This window comes from Ranitomeya imitator, chromosome 1, assembly GCF_032444005.1.
Source record: "Ranitomeya imitator isolate aRanImi1 chromosome 1, aRanImi1.pri, whole genome shotgun sequence".
Classification (NCBI taxonomy): Eukaryota; Metazoa; Chordata; class Amphibia; order Anura; family Dendrobatidae; genus Ranitomeya; species Ranitomeya imitator.
The window spans coordinates 338,339,629-338,359,653 of NC_091282.1; the positions used below are offsets into that span (position 1 = coordinate 338,339,629).

The window sequence follows — 20,025 nt, forward strand, 5'->3', positions numbered from 1 at the left end:
CTGTTACTGCCTCAACCTCGCCCTCAAATTTAGCTTTGTAACTCTTTGCCTTGCAGGTAAGCTTTCATAGAAATAACACGGTGCTTACTAAAGTGAGCCATGTTAGAATTGGTAGTACAGTGTACAAGATGACAGATAAACAATTTGTACTCCAAAAACACCGGCCAATCCCCAAGTTGTCCTGTGCATGATCTCCGTACTGTGTATGCATTGTATATATACTGACATAATTATTTCACGTTTTTGTCCGTTTACAGAAGCGATGAGGCGTGTGGTTCGACAAAGTAAATTCCGGCATGTCTTTGGGCAGGCTGTGAAGAACGATCAGTGCTACGATGACATCAGAGTTTCCCGTGTTACCTGGGATAGCTCCTTCTGTGCTGTTAACCCCAAATTCGTTGCCATAATAATAGAAGCCAGCGGTGGTGGAGCTTTCCTGGTGCTGCCATTACAAAAGGTAATTTAAAGGAACTTTTTGCTTTTCCAATTTGTAGCTGTGTTTTTTCACCCTAGGATGCATGCTTGTTGCTTCCAATTTGAGTTATATGCTTACAGTAAGTGATATCGTACTTAATTTAGGCCAAATTGTCTAAAGAGAAAATCTAGTAACAAAAAAAACAAACAGGTGATTAATATTACATCACCGCTTGTCTGTTGTGCTGCCACCAATTCCAAAATACGATGATCATAGGATTGTTGGAACATTAAAAGTTTTTGACTATAATGGCACTCTTGAACTAGTGATGGCACATGAATTCTGATGTATACGTGGAAACAGGTCTAACAATCATACCAGCCTTTTTAACTTGAATGTAAATTAAGACCTGCATGCTCATTAGATGGATGTCTGCTGAATAATCGTTTGGGTGACCTCTATCTGTTCCGACTCCTCCATGCACAGGAATCCTTGGTCCCCCATATACACTAGACCAGGGGTCTCAAACTGCATTCCTCTAGGGCTGTAAACCATCCGTGTTTTCAAGATTTCCTTCGCATTGCACAAGGTGCTGTAATCATTATGTGTGCAGGTGGTGAAATGATCACCTGTGCAACACTAGGAAATCCTGAAAACATGACCTGTTTGTGGCCCTTGAAGAATGCAGTTTGACACCTCTGCACTAGACTATCGCCAGATCCTGGCGGGTTTGGTGGCCTTCAGTCTAATGTGTATGATGATCTTTACAGTTGCAGCATTCGGGCTACTAGCCCATGTGGTCATCTGTGGAGAAGATGCATTTAGTTGTTTTTCTTGGTTTATATAGTGTAGTTTTATATGAACAGAAGTACCTTCATACGCCTTAACAAGAAATCTTTTATTTTGGCTGGATTGGCTTAATAGTGCGCTTGTATTAAACTCCTGCACATAAACTTTGAATACATCACCTTTTGTGTGCTTTGATGTGTGTAATCTTGTAGGACAAAGAGCTTCTTTGTTTGTAAGGATGCGTTTACTTCCCCTTAAGGTACCGTCACACTGAGCAACTTTAGAACGATAACGATAGCGATCCGTGACGTTGCAGCGTCCTGGATAGCGATCTCGTTGTGTTTGACACGCAGCAGCGATCAGGATCCTGCTGTGACATCGCTGGTCGGAGCTGAAAGTGTGGAACTTTATTTCGTCGCTGGTTCACCTGCTGACATCGCTGAATCGGCGTGTGTGACGCCGATCCAGCGATGTGTTCACTTGTAACCAGGGTAAATATCGGGTTACTAAGCGCAGGGCCGCGCTTAGTAACCCGATGTTTACCCTGGTTACCATTGTAAATGTAAAAAAACAAACACAAAAAAAAAACTACATACTTACATTCCGGTGTCTGTCGCGTCCCCCGGCCTCAGCTTCCCTGCACTGTGCAAGCACCGGCCGTAAAGCAGAGTACAGCGGTGACGTCACCGCTCTGCTTTAAGGCCGGCACTTACACATTGCAGGGAAGCTGAGGCCGGGGGACGCGACAGACACCGGAATGTAAGTATTGTAGTGTTTGTTTTTTTTACATTTACAATGGTAACCAGGGTAAACATCGGGTTACTAATCGCTGCTCTGCGCTTAGTAACCCAATGTTTACCCTGGTTACCCGGGGACTTCGGCATCGTTGGTCGCTGGAGAACTGTCTGTGTGACAGCTCTCCAGCGACCAAACAGCGACGCTGCAGCGATCGACATCGTTGTCTATATCTCTGCAGCGTCGCTTAATGTGACGGTACCTTTACCAAAATGTCAGTTTTCTTGCACTTATTTCTATTGTAAAATGACTTGTTTATACGTTCAGTGTTTTTCTAGCCTTTTTTTAAATGACTGTTCAAACAAAGCATAGATGCTCTGTGGACCTTTTTTACCTGGCCAAGCAGTTCAGTGCACCTTTCCACCTACTTGTTTTGCATTTATCTCTGCCTACTCCCTCTTCATTGATTGACTCCCATGGCTTTACAAGAGTCGGATAAGGCTATGTGCCCATGTTGCAGAAAGTATTTTTTTTTTTTTTCATGCGTCCAAATACAATTCTATAGCAGCAAATTTGCAGACTTTCCGCAAAATTAATGAACCTACTGTGTTTCTGCAGCGGAAAAAAACGCAACATGGGCATAACAATTGCGGAATGCCATAAAATATAATGGGATGCTTTATGTAAGCATCTTTTATGCGTTTCTGCAGCGGAAAAACAAGGAATAAATGCTTAAAAATCGCAACGTGGGCACATAGCCTTAATGTGCAGATGTGCGGTAAAAACTCATACGAATTTCTTGCAGAAAATGTCCTGTTTTGCTCAGAAAATTTCTGCAAGAAATCCTGAACGTGTGCACGTAGCCTTAGAAAGCTTTGGTATGTGAATGCCATATTGGCAAGTACAAGGGCCTGACTTTTTTTTTTTTTTTTGTGCCTCTCCTTCCTATGTAATCATGCAATCCTAAGCAATGACACCATGTGTTTTTTAGAGCTGAGGTATTGGCTTATAGCTGGAAGATGCAAATGTAGGGACTAAATAATGAAAATGTACCACATTATTAGGAAATGTAATGAGTTCCAGGTTGAAAAGATGCTATTTATTTTTCACGCAGTCCTTCGTTCTCTGAAATATTAATTTGTCCTTTTCACAATAATTAATATTTGTTGTATCCGCATTGTTACTGATGGATGCCTCTTTCACACCTCTCTCTCCTCTCTCCTAAAAAAAAAAAAAAAAGGATATAATGTTAAAAATAATAAATTGTGATATTCTTACCTTCCGGTGTCCCCTGCAGCCTTCCTGATGCTGCCGGCAGCTCCGGTTCCCAGTAATGCATAGCGAAATGACCCGATGACGTAGCAGTCTCACAAGACCGCTATGTCATCACAGGTCATTGTCTCGCTATGCATCACTGGCAACGGAGCATCGCGAAGGTTGCAAGATAAGAATATCACAATTATTTTTTTTTTTTATCATGTGTTGTGTAAGCGTTTCTTTGCAGCGAAAAACAGCGGCGAAGACGCATACACAACGTGTGCACATAGCCTTCTAGGATGCACTGGAACCATCAAAAAAACTGCTCCAGTGCATCTGCTTTTTACAATCAGCACAGAATCTGTCTTTTCAACATTTTGACGGATTGTGACTGATTGTAAAAAACGGAAGAGTGAAAGAGGCCTTATTCATTTTCTATTAGTGTTTTTGAAAAAAAAAAAAAGTTGTAAAACGCTTTAAAATGTTGCAAATTGTTTGTGCAACATAGAGCTGTAGAAAATGTTGTGACTTAGGCTACTTTCACACTAGCGTTTTCTGCAATCCGTCACAATGCGTTGTTTTGCAGAAAAAACGCATCCTGCAAAAGTGCTTGCAGGATGCGTTTTTTCCCCATAGACTTGCATTGACGACGCATTTGCGACGGATTGCCACACGTCGCATCCGTCGTGCGACGGATGCGTCGTGCTTTGGCGGACCGTCGGGAGCAAAAAACGCTACATGTAACGTTTTTTGCTCCTGACGGACCGCTTTTTCCGACCGCGCATGCGCGGCCGGAACTCCGCCCCCACCTCCCCACACCTGACAATGGGGCAGCGGATGCGCCGGAAAAATGCATCCGCTGCCTCCATTGTGCAATGCAGCAAACGCTAGCGTCGGAATCTCTCCCCGACGCATTGCGACGGGGAGATTCCGACGCTAGTGTGAAAGAAGCCTTACTGTTTGTCTAGGCATACAATCCCAAAGAATCTGACTGAAGTCTTGGGCCATGTTCACACAGTGCGTTTTTTACCGCGGAAACGCAGCGGTTTTGCCGCTGCGGTTCCGCGGCTGTTTTCCATGCAGGGTACAGTACACTGTACCCTATGGAAAACAGGACCCACTGTGCACATGGTCCGGAATTGAAAAAAAAAAAAACCGCACTGATTAGCTGCAGTAAAAAAGAAGTACGATGTCACTTCTTTTTGTAAAACAGCAGCGGTTCTGCACCCATAGACCTCCATTGTGAGGTCAAACCTGCAGTAAAACCCGCAGATCAAAAATAGATCTGCGGGTTTTATTGCGGTTCGTGGTGCAGAACCGCTGCAGCAGGAAGTGCGGGGAAGCGGGCGGAAGTGCGTGGGTGGAGTGTGGCTGCCCCGATCCCACCCCCCCATGCTCCGATGCCCCTCCCCCGTGCTCCGATGTCACCCCCCCGTGCTCCGATGCCCCCCCCCCGTGCTCCGATGCCCCCCCGTGCCCTAATCTCCCCCCCTTATACTTACCCGGCCTCCCGGTGTCCGTCCGGCCGTCTTCTCCCTGGGCGCCGCCATCTTGCAAAATGGCGGGCGCATGCGCAGTGCGCCCGCCGAATCGGCCGGCAGATTCGTTACAAAGTGCATTTTGATCACTGAGATAGGTTATATCTCAGTGATCAAAATAAAAAAAATAGTAAATGACCCCCCCCCCCCCCTTTGTCACCCCCATAGGTAGGGACAATAAAAAAAATAAAGAATTTTTTATTTTTTTTTTTCACTAAGGTTAGAATAGGGTTAGGGTTAGGGGTAGGGTTAGGGTTAGGGGTAGGGTTAGGGTATTTTCAGCCATTTTAACCCTAAAAAAATTCCTAGAAAACACACAGACTCTGGCTAGAAAACTGCATCAAAAAACGCATCAAAAAAGGACCAAAAAAAGGACCTGCGTTTTCTGCCAAGAGCTGCAGTTTTTTAAAAAACAGTCCTGAAAAAAAAAAGGATGGAAATCAGGAACGTGTGAACATACCCTTGGGGAGATTTAATTTTTTCCTGGGTGGTTGGGTTAGCAAGGAAGTATGTCCAATGCCATTGAGCTACTGTACTGATTTTTGGGAGACCTCCACAGTGCATGGGCAGAAGACTATGCCTTGGCAGCCTCTTCCTGTCTGGGTGCACATGAACTGGAACTAACACGGTGTCCAAAAGTGATGCATGTTTGCTGTGCCCAAAGCGCAGCTGTCTATTGAACACTGGTAACTCCACGTGTGTTCACTGAACCGTGTGGATTTATACATTCTATTGGTGAAATTTCTCTTGCGTAGACTAGTGTTTCTACAAGAGAAATTGGCATGCTGCAGTCTTGAAAGATCCACTGCATGTCAGTCTCTGCTGGTGATCCGCAGGCGATAGTGGACACATCGTGGACATGGGATTTCTAGAAATCCCATCCACTATGCTGCCACAGATGAGCACTGCGGGTTGGACGCTGAATAAATAGGCAATGTCAAACCCGCAGCAATTACTGATCGAGGGCTCATACCCTTAAACCTCCATTAAAGCAGTCATTGACTTCCCTATCTCTTGGAACACATGGGATTTCATGCACCCATAGAATTTAAGTTGTCGTAGGTAGTTATGGAATACACTTATGCCAAAGTTTAGATGGAGAGAGAGGAGTGATAAGATGAGCCAACCTAGTTTCTAATATTACCCACACCCCCGCCCCTCCTCAAATCACACATGTAATCCATAAAACTAAAGAAAATGAGATGATGGCCTTCTGGAGTTGGATCCCAATCAATAATGTGCATGACAAGCTTTTAGCTCTCTTCCCAGGAGTCCTTTCGATGTGGCGTGTAGCACAGGCACATAGCACAGTTGTGCCTCCTGGGCTTGTTGATTCAGCCCTGCCCTGATATTACCACAGCACTGGGAATATGTTCTCCTCCCTGCTTCCTAGTCGGTGACTTAAAGGTACACTAGCACTAAAGTCTGATTCTTAAAAAAGCGGAGTGTGTTGGTATAGTGGCAAATATCGCATATGGCCATACCTGTAAGGGGACGTAGAATAGTGCAGACAGTCTGTGCCGTGCCAAAATGATTAGTTACATCTATTTTACATCAATTGCGTGATTATCATCTCCTATAAATTAGCATTATTTGCATGTAGTCAACTAAGGGTACCATCACAGTGGCATTTTGATCGCTACGACGGCACGATTCGTGACGTTCCAGCGATATAGTTACGATCTCGCAGTGTCTGACACGCTCCTGCGATCAGGGACCCCGCTGAGAATCGTACGTCGTAGCAGATCGTTTGAAACTTTCTTTCGTCGTCTAGTGTCCCGCTGTGGCGGCATGATCGCATGGTGTAACATATATCGTATACGATGTGCGCATAGTAACCAACGGCTTCTACATCGCACATACGTCATGAAATTATCGCTCCAGCGTCGTACATTGCAAAGTGTGACAGCAGTCTACGACGCTGGAGCGATATTGTTACGATGCTGGAGCGTCACGGATCGTGCCGTCGTAGCGATCAAAATGCCACTCTGTGACGGTACCCTAATGAAAATGTGTGTCATCATTTTGTAAAGGGTGAAAAATGGTTACATGCACATACAATTGGTAGGTTCAGCCAATTTGTAGTCAGATTATGGAATTGCAATATAGGTTTTTCCACTTTGATATGCCCAATTTAGAATGTATTTTCACTAAATTCTCAATCTAAAAAAAGCCTACATAAATGATAATAAATTCCCTTTTGACTATCAAAGCTGCTGGGTCTCCACAGCCCTTTTTATTGATCCTTGTCCCCTTGCCATCTGCATGTTGCCCCTAGATTTCCTGGAAGGTTATATACGGTAATTGAGTTCTTGCTGTATTGTGTTGGGGTAAAACATTTCCTGCCTCATCTTTATATAGAAAACAGGATATGTGCACGGAAAGGAAAATATAGAAGTGGAATTGCTGGCACAGCAAACTGCCATTGCTATGGCATGTAAGTAAAGCTTTGCAGATTCATTGAAAGGAGAACTGCTGATATTTACTTCTATCACACACTTTTGTTTTTATTACATTCTAACTTGGATGTTACAATTTGTCATCCTAGCAAAATATTCTGGCACAATAAATCCCTGCTATTCTCAGCGAGAAATACCCTTTCATGTCTTCACATTGCTATAGTACAGATCCTTATAATACTGAGCACATAACCTGTTATTGATGTATGTTGATGTACGCCATTAAGCCTCTGCTGTTCACAACCGCGCCACAAGTGTCGGACAAATCAGCTGCATAGAGGTTAATTTGGTCTGTAACGTGCTTATTGGCTTGGTCATATAGTGGATTCACCGCAGTGCTATGGTTTGGTTTCTATTCTACACTGCTCAAAAAAATAAAGGGAACACTTAAACATCAGAATATAACTGCAACTAAATCAAACTTCTGTGAAATCAAACTGTCCACTTAGGAAGCAACACTGACAATCAATTTCACATGCTGTTGTGCAAATGGAATAGACAACAGATGGAAGTTATTGGCAATTATCAAGACACACTCAAAGGAGTGGTTCTGCAGGTGGGGACCACAGACCACATCTCAGTACCAATGCTTTCTGGCTGATGTTTTGGTCACTTTTGAATGTTGGTTGTGCTTTCACACTCGTTGTAGCATGAACTCTACAACCCACACAAGTGGCTCAGGTAGTGCAGCTCATCCAGGATGGCACATCAATGCCAGCTGCGGCAAGAAGGTTTGCTGTCTGTCAGCGTAGCGTCCAGAGGCTGGAGGTGCTACCGGGAGACAGGCCAGTACACCAGAAAACGTGGAGGGGGCTGTAGGAAGGCAACAACCCAGCAGCACCTCAGCGTTTGTGGAGGAACAGCAGGAGCACTGCAAAAGGACCTCCAGCAGGCCACAAATGTGCATGTGTCTCCACAAACTGTTAGAAACGGACTCTATGAGGATAGTCTGAGTGCCCGACGTCCTCTGATGGGGGTTGTACTCACAGCCCAACGCTGTGCAGGAAGCTTGGCATTTGCCACAGAACACCATGATTGGCAAATTCACCACTGGCGTCCAGTGCTCTTCACAGATGAAAGCAGGTTCACACTGAGCTCATGTGACAGCCTGGAGACGACGTGGAGAGCGATCTGCCTGCAACATCCTTCAGTATGACTGGTTTGGCAGTGGTTCAGTAATGGTGTAGTGTGGCATTTCTTTGGAGGGCCACATAGCCCTCCATATGCTCGCCAGAGGTAGCCTGACTGCCATTAGGTACCGAGATGAGACCCTCTGACCCCTTCTAAGACCATATGCTGGTACATGTCTCGCACCATCCACCAACATCATGTTGCACCACAGACTGTCCAGGAGTTGGCGGGTGCTTTAGTCCAGGTCTGGGAGGAGATCCTGCAGGAGACCATCCGCCGCCTCCTCAGGGGCATGCCCAGGCGTTGTAGGGAGGTCATACAGGCATGTGGAGGCCACACACACTACTGAGCATCATTTCCTTGTCTTGAGGCATTTCCACTGAAGTTGGATCAGCCTGTAACTTCATTTTCCACTTTGATTTTGAGCTTCATTCCAACTCCAGACCTCCGTGGGATATTAGTTGTGATTTACATTGATCATTTTTTGGTTTTCCTTCTTTCTTAAGTTTTATTGTTCTCAACACATTCCACTATGTAATGAATAAAGATTTTCAACTGGAATATTTCATTGTGATAACTAGGATGTTTTGGATTTTAGTATTTACCGTAATTTATTTTTTGGAGCAGTGTATATAGGTTGTGCAGGTTCAGAAAGAATGATGTCTTCTAAAAATGCCAAACTGCCCAAGAATTGTGCATGTATTGCAGCTCAAGTCCATTGAAGTAAATGGGACAGATGTAATGCTTTACATAACCTGTATACAGGTGTCACATTATTTATTTTTTTTTTCAATAAAATTCATTGGCTTCCCTAATCCTTTTGAACTCTTAAAAGTTTATTCCCATGTCAGCCTTTTAGGGCCGTAATTGAAATGACTGCCACCAGAGACGGAAATGGCAAAGTGCAGCTTTTTTTTGTGTGCATAACATACATGGAAAGGAATGGGAGTTACAGAAATGCCATAGCAAAGCGAACAATTCTATATATGCAATTCCCTGGTGATCAAAACTGCCTAGCTCTCCAACGCTTTCGTTGTTCTTACTTTTCTATGAATTTTACGGAAATAGTATAGCACTGCTCTGCTGTTTTTCTTGCATCATCTCTGATGGCCAACACTTGGAAGCAGTTATTCCCTTCTTGCCCATGAATGACAGAGCTGAGAATAGCCCTTTAAGATGAAGTTGCACAACCTTTTATGGTCTGATGGGTCAAACTGAAGGAGTAAAATAAACCCACAGTGTATTATAACTTAGAATATTATTGTCACGTCTACAATTATGTCATAAATGTCAGATGTTGGTTGCATTACCAGGTCTCCCATTTATAGGGAGAAGCTGGTCCCTCTCTACACTGCTACTCCAGAAGAGGCCACACAATCTCACCATTGCGAGACAACAAATGTTCCCCTTCTCCCACAATTTACAATGAAGATGGTGGCACACGGCCAGCTGTCCACCTCATTTACTGTCTGGTGTGCCCCACCGGAGTTGGAACAACCCCTCCTATTCTGCCAATATATGGGGCCTGGTCCCAAAACATGCCTCTCCCATCTTTTACATAGAACATTTTCCAGCAGCCACAAAGCACAAGTTAAGTGTTTACCATGTGGCCTCTTTGTCGCAGGTTGTGGGGGGACGCCACACTTCATAGAGGCACCACAGCGTGTCACATGGACAAATCCTGCTGTGTACATGAGCCCGGCAGAAATAACTCAAAGAATGGATTTTAACTACGGTATGCTTTTTTTTTAATGTAAGTTTTAGTTTACCGTAATTAGTTTGCTCCTATATTTTTACTGTCTTTGGGGATTTTCTATTATGTAGAACAGTGCCACTATATCTCTACCAAGGACGGCAGCATGACCGTGCCCCATTATGTGATCACTAGTTACTGCTTTCCTACTTGCCATCTGTTTTCATTACTCGTTTATTTAGGGATGTACAGAGTGTAATGATTAAGTGCAATTCAAATGGGAAACAAGAAAACCTTGGATCCATGTAACTTTGACTCCTACTCCATATTTCAATCCTAGTGTGGCTACAGATTCCTATTCTCCAGTGCTAGAAAAGCAGCGTGCCATTACCATGTTTCCCTGGAGGTAAAGAGTTAACAAAGCATGCCGCTGTGTGGATGCCTACAATGCACACACCCTGCTGTCATCATGGCAGGAGACAATTCAGCCAATGAGCAAGCTGTGCAGGAAGCAGGGATGGTCAGGGTTCTAATCATCCATGGCCTTATATGGTAACATTTACTGTGTGGCTCAGGGAGTGCTGGAGAGCTGGGCTGGGAGGAGGCAGTGCTGGAGAGCTGCGCTGGGAGGAGGGAGTGCTGGAGAGCTGGGCTGGGAGGAGGGAGTGCTGGAGAGCTGGGCTGGGAGGAGGGAGTGCTGGAGGGCTGGGAGGAGGGAGTGCTGGAGAGCTGGGCTGGGAGGAGGCAGCACTGGGAACAGCCCTGCTCGGTCATCGCTGCTCTGCAGCATAGCTGATGTAGGAAGTGCATGCTGCTCTGATCCCTGGCCTTCTAAGCACTGGTCTTACAGCTTATAAATACTGTCACACAACTGTTGGCTTATTTGTACATTAAGGTTAGTGCAACATTGCCTTTTCCCCACCTTTTCTGTCTTTCTATTTGACAAACAGGGATCCTGTGTTCTAGTTATCCAACGCCCATGAAAGCAGTGAAATTGCACAAATGTCATATCTTTATTATTATTATTATTATTATTATTATTAGTTTATATAGCACCATTAATTCCATGGTGCTGTACATGAGAAAGGGGTTACATACAGGGTTATGGAAGTGTCTTTATAGAAGAATCTTGTGATTCTTTAATTTGCGCGTTAAACGTTCATTAAACTCACACTTTTAATACCTTGATGTACAGTACAGACCAAAAGTTTGGACACCTCACTTAAAAGATTTTTCTGTATTTTCAGGACTATGAAAACTGTACATTCACACTGAAGGCATCAATATGAATTAACACATGTGGAATTATGTACTTAACAAAAAAGTGTGAAACAACTGAAATTGTCTTATATTCTAGGTTCTTCAAAGTAGCCACCTTTTGCTTTGATGACTGCTTTGCACACTCTTGGCATTCTGTTGATGAGCTTCAATAGGTAGTCACCAGGAATGGTTTTCACTTCACAGGTGTGCCCTGTCAGATTTAATAAGTGGGATTTCTTGCCTTATAAATGGTGTTGGGACCATCAGTTCTGTTGTGCAGAAGTCTGGTGGATACACAGCTGATAGTCCTACTGAATAGACTGTTAGAATTTGTATTATGGAAAGAAAAAAGCAGCTAATTAAAGATAAATGAGCTGCCATCATTACTTTAAAAAAAAAAAAAATGAAAGTCCGTCTGAAAAATTGGGAAAACTTTGAAAGTGTCCCCAAGTGCAGTGGCAAAAACAATCAAGCACTACAAAAAAAACTGGCTCACATGAGGACCGCCCCAGGACAGGAAGACCAAGAGTCACCCCTGCTTTTGAGGATGTTTATCCAAATCACCAGCCTCAGAAATCGCAGGTTAACAGCAGCTCAGATTAGAGACCAGGTCAATGCCACACAGAGTTCTAGCAGCAGACACATCTCTGCAACAACTGTTAAGAGGAGACTTTGTGCAGCAGGCCTTCATAGTAAAATAGCTGCTAGGAAACCACTGCTAAGGACAGGAAACAAGCAGAAGAGACTTGTTTGGGCTTAAGAACACAAGGAATGGACATTTGACCAGTGGAAATCTGTGCTTTGGTCTGATGAGTCCAAATTTGAGATCTTTGGTTCCAACTACCATGTCTTTGTGTGACGCAGAGAAGGTGAACAGATGGACTCTACATGCCTGGTTCCCACTGTGAAACATGGAGGAGGAGGTGTGATGGTGTGGGGGTGCTTTGCTGGTGACACTGTTGGGGATTTATTCAAAATTGAAGGCATACTGAACCAGCATGGCTACCACAGCATCTTGCAGCGGCATGCTATTCCATCCGGTTTGCGTTTAGTTGGACCATCATTTATTTTTCAACAGAACAATGACCCCAAACACACCTCCAGGCTGTGTAAGGGCTATTTGACCAAGAAGGAGAGTGATGGGGTGCTACGCCAGATGACCTGGCCTCCAGAGTTACCAGACCTGAACGCAATCAAGATGGTTTGGGCTGAGCTGTACCGCAGAGTGAAGGCAAAAGGGCCAACAAGTGCTAAGCATCTCTGGGAACTCCGTCAAGATTGTTGGAAGACCATTCCCGGTGACTACCTCTTGAAGCTCATCAAGAGAATGCCAAGAGTGTGCAAAGCAGTCATCAAAGCAAAAGGTGGCTACTTTGAAGAACCTAGAATATAAGACAATTTCAGTAGTGTCACACTTTTTTAAGCATATAATTCCACATGTTATTTCATAGTTTTGATGCCTTCAGTGTGAATGTACAATTTTCATAGTTATGAAAATACAGAAAAATCTTTAAATGAGGTGTGTCCAAACTTTTGGTCTGTATTGTATTTCCACTGAATATTACGGTTTTAAATAAATGTGATTACATGTAGAAACAGCGCCACCCTTGTCCATGACTTCTGCTATTAGCAGCTCTGTCACAATAGTTGTGATCCTTTTGTCTTGTGACCCGGTATAAGGTCATTCTGAATAGATATGTATACATATAGGTATAGTGAAGGTATGCATTTACATATAGGTATAGTGAAGTGTCAGTGCAATTGTATTGAGGCCCATTTAGACAGGTAAGCATCTGCCTGTTTTTGGTTTGTTTTCTTGAATATTGGAGGATTTTTCCTCTTTTTGTGGTTTTCATGTTTAGAGTAGGACTGGCAAACGTAAGGACCCTTGACGTGGTTTGCCAGCTTACATATTATGGCCAGAATATCAACCAATACTTTACATATTTTGATATGTTTTTTTTTTTGCACGTTGGGCCCAAATGGTTCTGTACACTGTGGCCTCTGTTCACACAGGATGCATTATAGTTAGCACTGGGCAGCCCGCCATAGGGTGTCATTAATAGGCTGAGAACCAAATGCTCTGCATTCCTTGTGTGAACATGCCACATAGAGTATATATTTTTGTGCATTGGTGTGCCACACGGCCAATCCCTGATTGAAGGCTTGCTGTTTCATTTGGTATTGCATCTGTGCAGTTGCCATTTTACTTGGGTCCGCTGCACCCTGTCAGTGCAATTGTATTGAGGCCCATTTAGACAGGTAAGCATCTCTGCCTGTTTTTGGTTTGTTATAGTGAAGATCTCAGTAGAACATCCAAATTGTTAAAGGGTTTGTCTAAAGGTACCGTCACACTTAGCGACGCTGCAGCGATACCGACGACGATCCGGATCGCTGCAGCGTCGCTGTTTGGTCGCTGGAGAGCTGTCACACAGACCGCTCTCCAGCGACCAACGATGCCGGTAACCAGGGTAAACATCGGGTAACTAAGCGCAGGGCCGCGCTTAGTAACCCGATGTTTACCCTGGTTACCATCCTAAAAGTACAAAAAAACAAACAGTACATACTTACCTACAGCCGTCTGTCCTCCAGCGCTGTGCTCTGCACTCCTCCTGCTCTGGCTGTGAGCACAGCGGCCGGAAAGCAGAGCGGTGACGTCACCGCTCTGCTTTCCGGCTGACCGACGCTCACAGCCAGAGCAGGAGGAGTGCAGAGCACAGCGCTGGAGGACAGACGGCTGTAGGTAAGTATGTACTGTTTGTTTTTTTTGTACTTTTAGGATGGTAACCAGGGTAAACATCGGGTTACTAAGCGCGGCCCTGCGCTTAGTTACCCGATGTTTACCCTGGTTACCAGTGAAGACATCGCTGAATCTGTGTCACACACGCCGATTCAGCGATGTCTGTGGGGAGTCCAGCGACCAAATAAAGTTCTGGACTTTCTTCCCCGACCAGCGACAGCACAGCAGGGGCCTGATCGCTGCTGCCTGTCACACTGGACGATATCGCTAGCGAGGACGCTGCAACGTCACGGATCGCTAGCGATATCGTCTAGTGTGACGGTACCTTAAGTTAATGGAAAAACTGCCCAGATGAAGCAATACTGCTGATGTACTCTCTCTCATCTAGATTCTCTGTGCTGGTCTTTTGTTTACTTTTGCTCTAGCCATATACCCCATGTAACCGCTGCTGCCAATGAGTGAGGCCAGTGATTGAGTACAGGCTTTGACTGTGACACCCTTACGTCACCTCTGCAGCCCATAGAATCAAAATAGCACAGAAGATTAAATGTGTGAATATATGCCCAGTTTCCTAATCTGAGCTATATTACTGCCCTTGGGCAACTTTTTAATAGACTTTGGCAACCCCTTAGAAAAGTCAGTATCCCAATTTATACAAAAATTCTGTCATTTCTTTCATTGACAGTTACAAGTTTTCTTACAATTTGTAGCAAAATATATATATATATATATATATATATATATATATATATATATATATATATATATATATATATATATATATATATATATATATATATATATATTTTTTTTTTTTTTTTTTGTTTTTTTTTTTTTTGTTTATTGCACTGCTAGAGTGGTGCTTTTAAATGTAGGTCCACTGCCCCCTGTCTCTCACTCACCTACTGCCTCCACCTTCCTTTCAGTGTCTGTTTCCAGCTAAAAGTGACCTGCCGGCAGTTCTAGTGTTTCATGGAGCACGCCGGAGGTCACTTCACAAAACATCTGAGTGCTTCGTTTTGGTTCTCATAGACTTGCATTTAGCTCTTGTGAGCTCTGGCGTGTCAGTTCAGGGCACAAGATGACGCTGTGGGACCAGTGCCGTTGTCGGTAAAAGGTGAAGGCGAGTATAAGAACAGGGGCAGGAGGCTTAAATTTAAAGTGCCACTCTAGCGCTGAAAAACAGCAATACTGGAGTGGTCCTTTTAAGTGAATTAAAAAAAATTGCTCTTGCGTTGCAAATTTCCACCCATAACGTAAACTGTGTATGTATGTAGATAGTTTATCTGTCTATCTGCTTTTCACAAAATTAGAATATCAAAAAGTTATTTCAGTTCTTCAATACAAAAAAGTAAAACTCATATTTTATATAGTTATTACAATCAGAGATCTATTTCAAGTGTTTATTTTGTTAATACGATACACTTTATTGATCCCGGGGGAAACTACAGTATTAAAGCAGCAATACAAACAGCAGTACATAAAATACTAGGACACAAATCTTGCACAGGTAAACCAACATTACATAACAAATAAATGTGGTTAGTTTAGGTATATGTCACTGTTAATTGACATTAGTACACCAGCAATCAGTTATTGTTGTCTACCACCCTTAGGAAATTGTTATATATCCCCATAGCAGTAGGCACAAACGATTTCCTGAATTTCTCCTTCTTGCACCTAGTAGGATTAGACAGCTGCTGAAAGTGCTCTTCTGCTTCAAGAACCGCTCTTATAGTGGGTGTGTATTATTGTTCATTATAGCCCTACACTTAATCTGAATCCTATCCTCCAATACCTCCTCAAGAGTCAGATGGAGGCCAACAGCCACGCTCGCCTTCTCGATAAGTTTGAGCTTAATAGTGTCAGATACTCGCACACTACTGCCCCAGCATATGATGGCAAAAAAGGCGCTTGCTACAATGGACTGGTAGAACGTTTCCAGCATTTAACTGCATACATTGAACGACCTGAGCTTCCGAAGAAAGTACAGTCTGCTCATTCCCTTCTTGTAAACCTTTTCTGTATGACACCTCCAATCAAGTTTGCCGTCAAGGTGAACCCCAAAATATTTGTAGCTCTCAACAATCTCAACCTCCTGGCCAGCAATAGTGATTGGTAAGTAATCATCCTTTTTCCTTCTATAACTCCCCACCAACTCCTTGGTTTTCTTTACATTTAGGTCAAGACAGTTAGTTCGCCACCAATTCACAAAGTCAGGAACCACCCTAATGTTGATGATTATGGCTTACAGCCAATGAAAACCCAAAAGTCATTATCTCAGTAAATTACAATACTTTATATCACCAGCTTGAAAAAAATTTTAATAACCGAAATGTTGGCCTACTGAAATGTATGTTCAGTAAATGCACTCAATACTTGGTCAGGGCTCCTTTTGCATAAATTACTGCATCATTGCGGCATGGCATGGAGGCAATCAGTCTGTGGCACTGCTGAGGTGTTATGGAAGCCCAGGTTGCTTAGGCTACTTTCACACTAGCGTCGGTACGCTGCGTCGGCCCGATGTACCCGACGCATACTGTGCAAGCGCCGCACAACGGGGGCAGCGGATGCATTTTTCCAGTGCATCCGCTGCCCCTTTGTGAGTTGCGGAGAGGTGGGGGCGGAGATATGGCCGCGCATGCGCGGTCGGAAATGGCGAACACAATGCAGCAAAAAAAGTTACATGTAACGTTTTTTGCTGCCGACTGTCCGCCGCAACACGACGCAACCGTCGCACGACGGTTGTGATGTGTGTCAATGCGTCGCAATGCGTCGCTAATGTTAGTCTATGTAGAAAAAAACGCATCCTGCAGACAACTTTGCAGGATGCGTTTTTTTACCCTAAACGACGCATTGCAACGTATTCAAAACGAGGCTAGTGTGAAAATAGCCTTAGAAAGCTGCCTTCAGCTCGTCTGCATTGCTGAGTCTGGTGTCTCTCATCTTCCTCTGCAGAAACGCTGCAGATCCGCAATTTACAGTACAATGTAAATCAATGAGAAAAAAAAATGCTGTGCACAAAGAAGTAGCATGTCACTACTTTTTTTGTTAATCTGCAGAGTTTTTGTACCCATTCCATTATAGAAAACCGCAGGGGTAAAAAACGCAGCAAAGCCGCAAGAAAACCGCAGAAAAAAACGCGACAAATCCGCAGGTGTGTTTTCTGCCAGGAGAGGCAGAATCCGTACCAGAAATTCCTAAGCCTAATCCGCAACGTGTGCACATAGCCTTAAGGTCAGATGAGTTTGCTGGCCAATCAAGCACAGGGATACTGTTGTTTTTAAACCAGATATTGGTACTTTTGGCAGTGTGGATAGGTGCCAAGTCCTGCTGGAGAATGAAATTTCCATCTCCAAAAAGCTTGTCAGCAGAGGAAAGCATGAAGTGTTCAAAAATTTCCTGGTAGACGGCTGCGCTGACTTTGGTCTTGTTAAAGCACAGTGGATCTACACCAGCGATGACACGGATCCCCAAACCATCACTGATTGTGGAAGCTTCACACTAGACCTCAAGCAGCTTGGATTGTGGCCTCTCCACTCTTCCTCCAGACTCTTGGACATTGATTTTCAAATGAAATGCAAAATTGACTTTCCTTGTGGAGTGTGTCAATGACTTGATTCTGGACATCTGTCAAGTCAGCAGCCTTCCCCATGATTGTGGAGCCTACTGAAAGAGAGTAAGGAACCATTTTAAATGCTTAGGAAGCCTTTGCAGGTTCATTTTAATTATTCTTATTTACTGAGATGGCTTTTGGGTTTTCATTGGCTGCAACCCATAAACATCAACTTTACCAGAAATAAAAGCTTGACACACTGTTTGTAATGACTCTATATAAGGCTATGTAGGTTCCCTGAAAATTGCCCACACGGAAAATTGCCAATTGCAGCATCACAGATTTTCAGATCTATGATATTTGAGGTGAAAGGTGAGGATGTTCACATGATGTGTGATCAACTTGTGATTTACAGCTGACCTAGTGCAAAACTGCAAACATGCTGAAGATCTGTGGTTTGTAGCAGTCTGTCATTATCAGCCATAGATAGATCTAGTCTGCCCTCATCTCTCACTGATTCTGCCTTACTCCTCCCACCAGCCCAGAACATCAGCACAGGCAGAACCAGCAGCAGTGTGATCCAGAGGAGCCATCACTGCTATTAGTACCCACAAAAGAATCACTGTATTATCTGTGGAGTTACATGGGACTGCAGGTCAGATCTAATACATTATCATCTCAGTGGGTGCCCACCAAAAGCAGGGTGCTGCTGGCTGAGATAGATGGTCCTGGACGCCCAGAAGGCACCTCAGAATGGTGAGATTCTGTGAGAATTTGTCAGAGGAGCGGAAGTGTCATACAGCACTGCTCTCCCATTGACTTCAGTGGCAGTGAATCTGGCACCTGCACTTCCTTCCCTGTCCACTTATGACTACCAAGAGTAAGAGTGAACAGTCCCTACCTAGTTACGTATGGCTACTTTCACACTAGCGTCGGTACGGGCCGGTCGCAGTGCGTCGGGCCGACGTACCGACGCATACTGTGAAATAAAATCACAACGGGGCAACGGATGCAGTTTTTCAACGCATCCGCTGCCCCATTGTAAGGTCCGGGGAGGAGGGGGCGGAGTTCCGGTCACACATGCGCGGTTGGAAAAAGCGGAATCGACGGACAAAAAACGTTGCATGCAACGTTTTTTGTCCCGACGGACTGTAAAAACACGACGCATCCTTCGCACGACGGATGCGACTTGTGGCAATGCGTCGCTAATGAGTCTGGAGAAAAAAACACATTCTGCGGGCAACTTTGCAGGATGCGTTTTTTTCTCCAAAACGACGCATTGCGACGGAGGCCAAACAACGCTAGTGTGAAAGTAGCCTATCATACACATATACTGCCGGTGCAGGCAGGCATAGGATGGAAGAAGATGCAGAGTGGATTTGAATAAGGGTCTCTAGGCCCAGACACACCACAATGAGAGTGGAATTATTGTTAGCACAGTGGAATGACAAGAACAGAATCCGTACTCTGGGACTAGGGATGAGTGAACCGAACCTGTAGAACCTGGAAAAGTAAACTGGGCCCAGAGACCTTTGTTGAAATCCATTCTGCATTTTCTTTGCTGCCTGTGTTGTGCTGTATTGTATTTCAGTGGAGCCCATGGAAGTCAAGGACAATCACCCGGCAGCTAATTATTTGCAGGTGTGCAATGATTGTTTAATAAACTTGTTATTAGACCTCCTTAATAAATTGTTCTTAATAAACTTGTCGGTAGTTTTTTATGTGGGCAATTTTCGCAGACATTCTTCTGTGCTGCAGAGCTTCTCACCTATAATTCTATACTATTCTCCTGTTCTGCAGAGCATCTCACGTATGCCTGCATACTATCCCCCTGTTGTGCAGAGCATTTAACCTATATCTCTTTGCTATTCTCTGTCCTGCAGAGCAACTCCTCTGTAATTCTATATTATTCTTCTGCCCTGCAGAGCATCTCGTGTATACCTGCATACTATCCCCCTGTCCTGCAGAGCATTTAACCTATATCTCTTTGCTATTCTCTGTCCTGCAGAGCATCTCACCTATAATTCTATATTCTTCTGTCCTGCAGAGCATCTCATGTATACATGCATATACTTTCCCCCTGTCCTACAGAGCATTTAACCTATAATTCAGCCTATGGGCAATTTTCTGTGGGCATTCTTCACCTTGCACCTCAAATATCATGGATCTGAAACTTTGTGATTCCGTGTGGGCAAATTTCCATGTGGGCATTTTTCTGGTCACCGGCTATGTGCACACGTATATTGGTCCACTGCAGATTTTTCCGCAGCGGATGTGAGAAATCTGCAGGGCAAAAACGCTGCTTTTTTGCTGCAGATTTATCTCAGATTTACCATGGTTTTTCTGCGGATTTCACTGCGGTTTTACAACTGCGGTTTTCTATAGGAGCAGCTATAAAACCACTGCAGAATCCTCAAAGAAGTGACATGCTGCGGAATGTAAACCGCTGCGT

At 44.1% G+C, this 20,025-nt stretch overlaps 1 protein-coding gene across 3 annotated transcripts in view; it reads left to right on the forward strand.

The window, feature by feature from the left end:
* Positions 1 to 20,025, forward strand: part of CORO1C (coronin 1C) — a 143,560-nt gene that overhangs the window by 68,086 nt on the left and 55,449 nt on the right. For all 3 annotated transcript variants that reach the window (XM_069759639.1, XM_069759644.1, XM_069759648.1), the window contains exon 2: positions 258 to 457. In XM_069759639.1, coding sequence (XP_069615740.1) covers positions 258 to 457 — 200 coding nt within the window. The remainder of the gene's footprint in view (positions 1 to 257; positions 458 to 20,025) is intronic.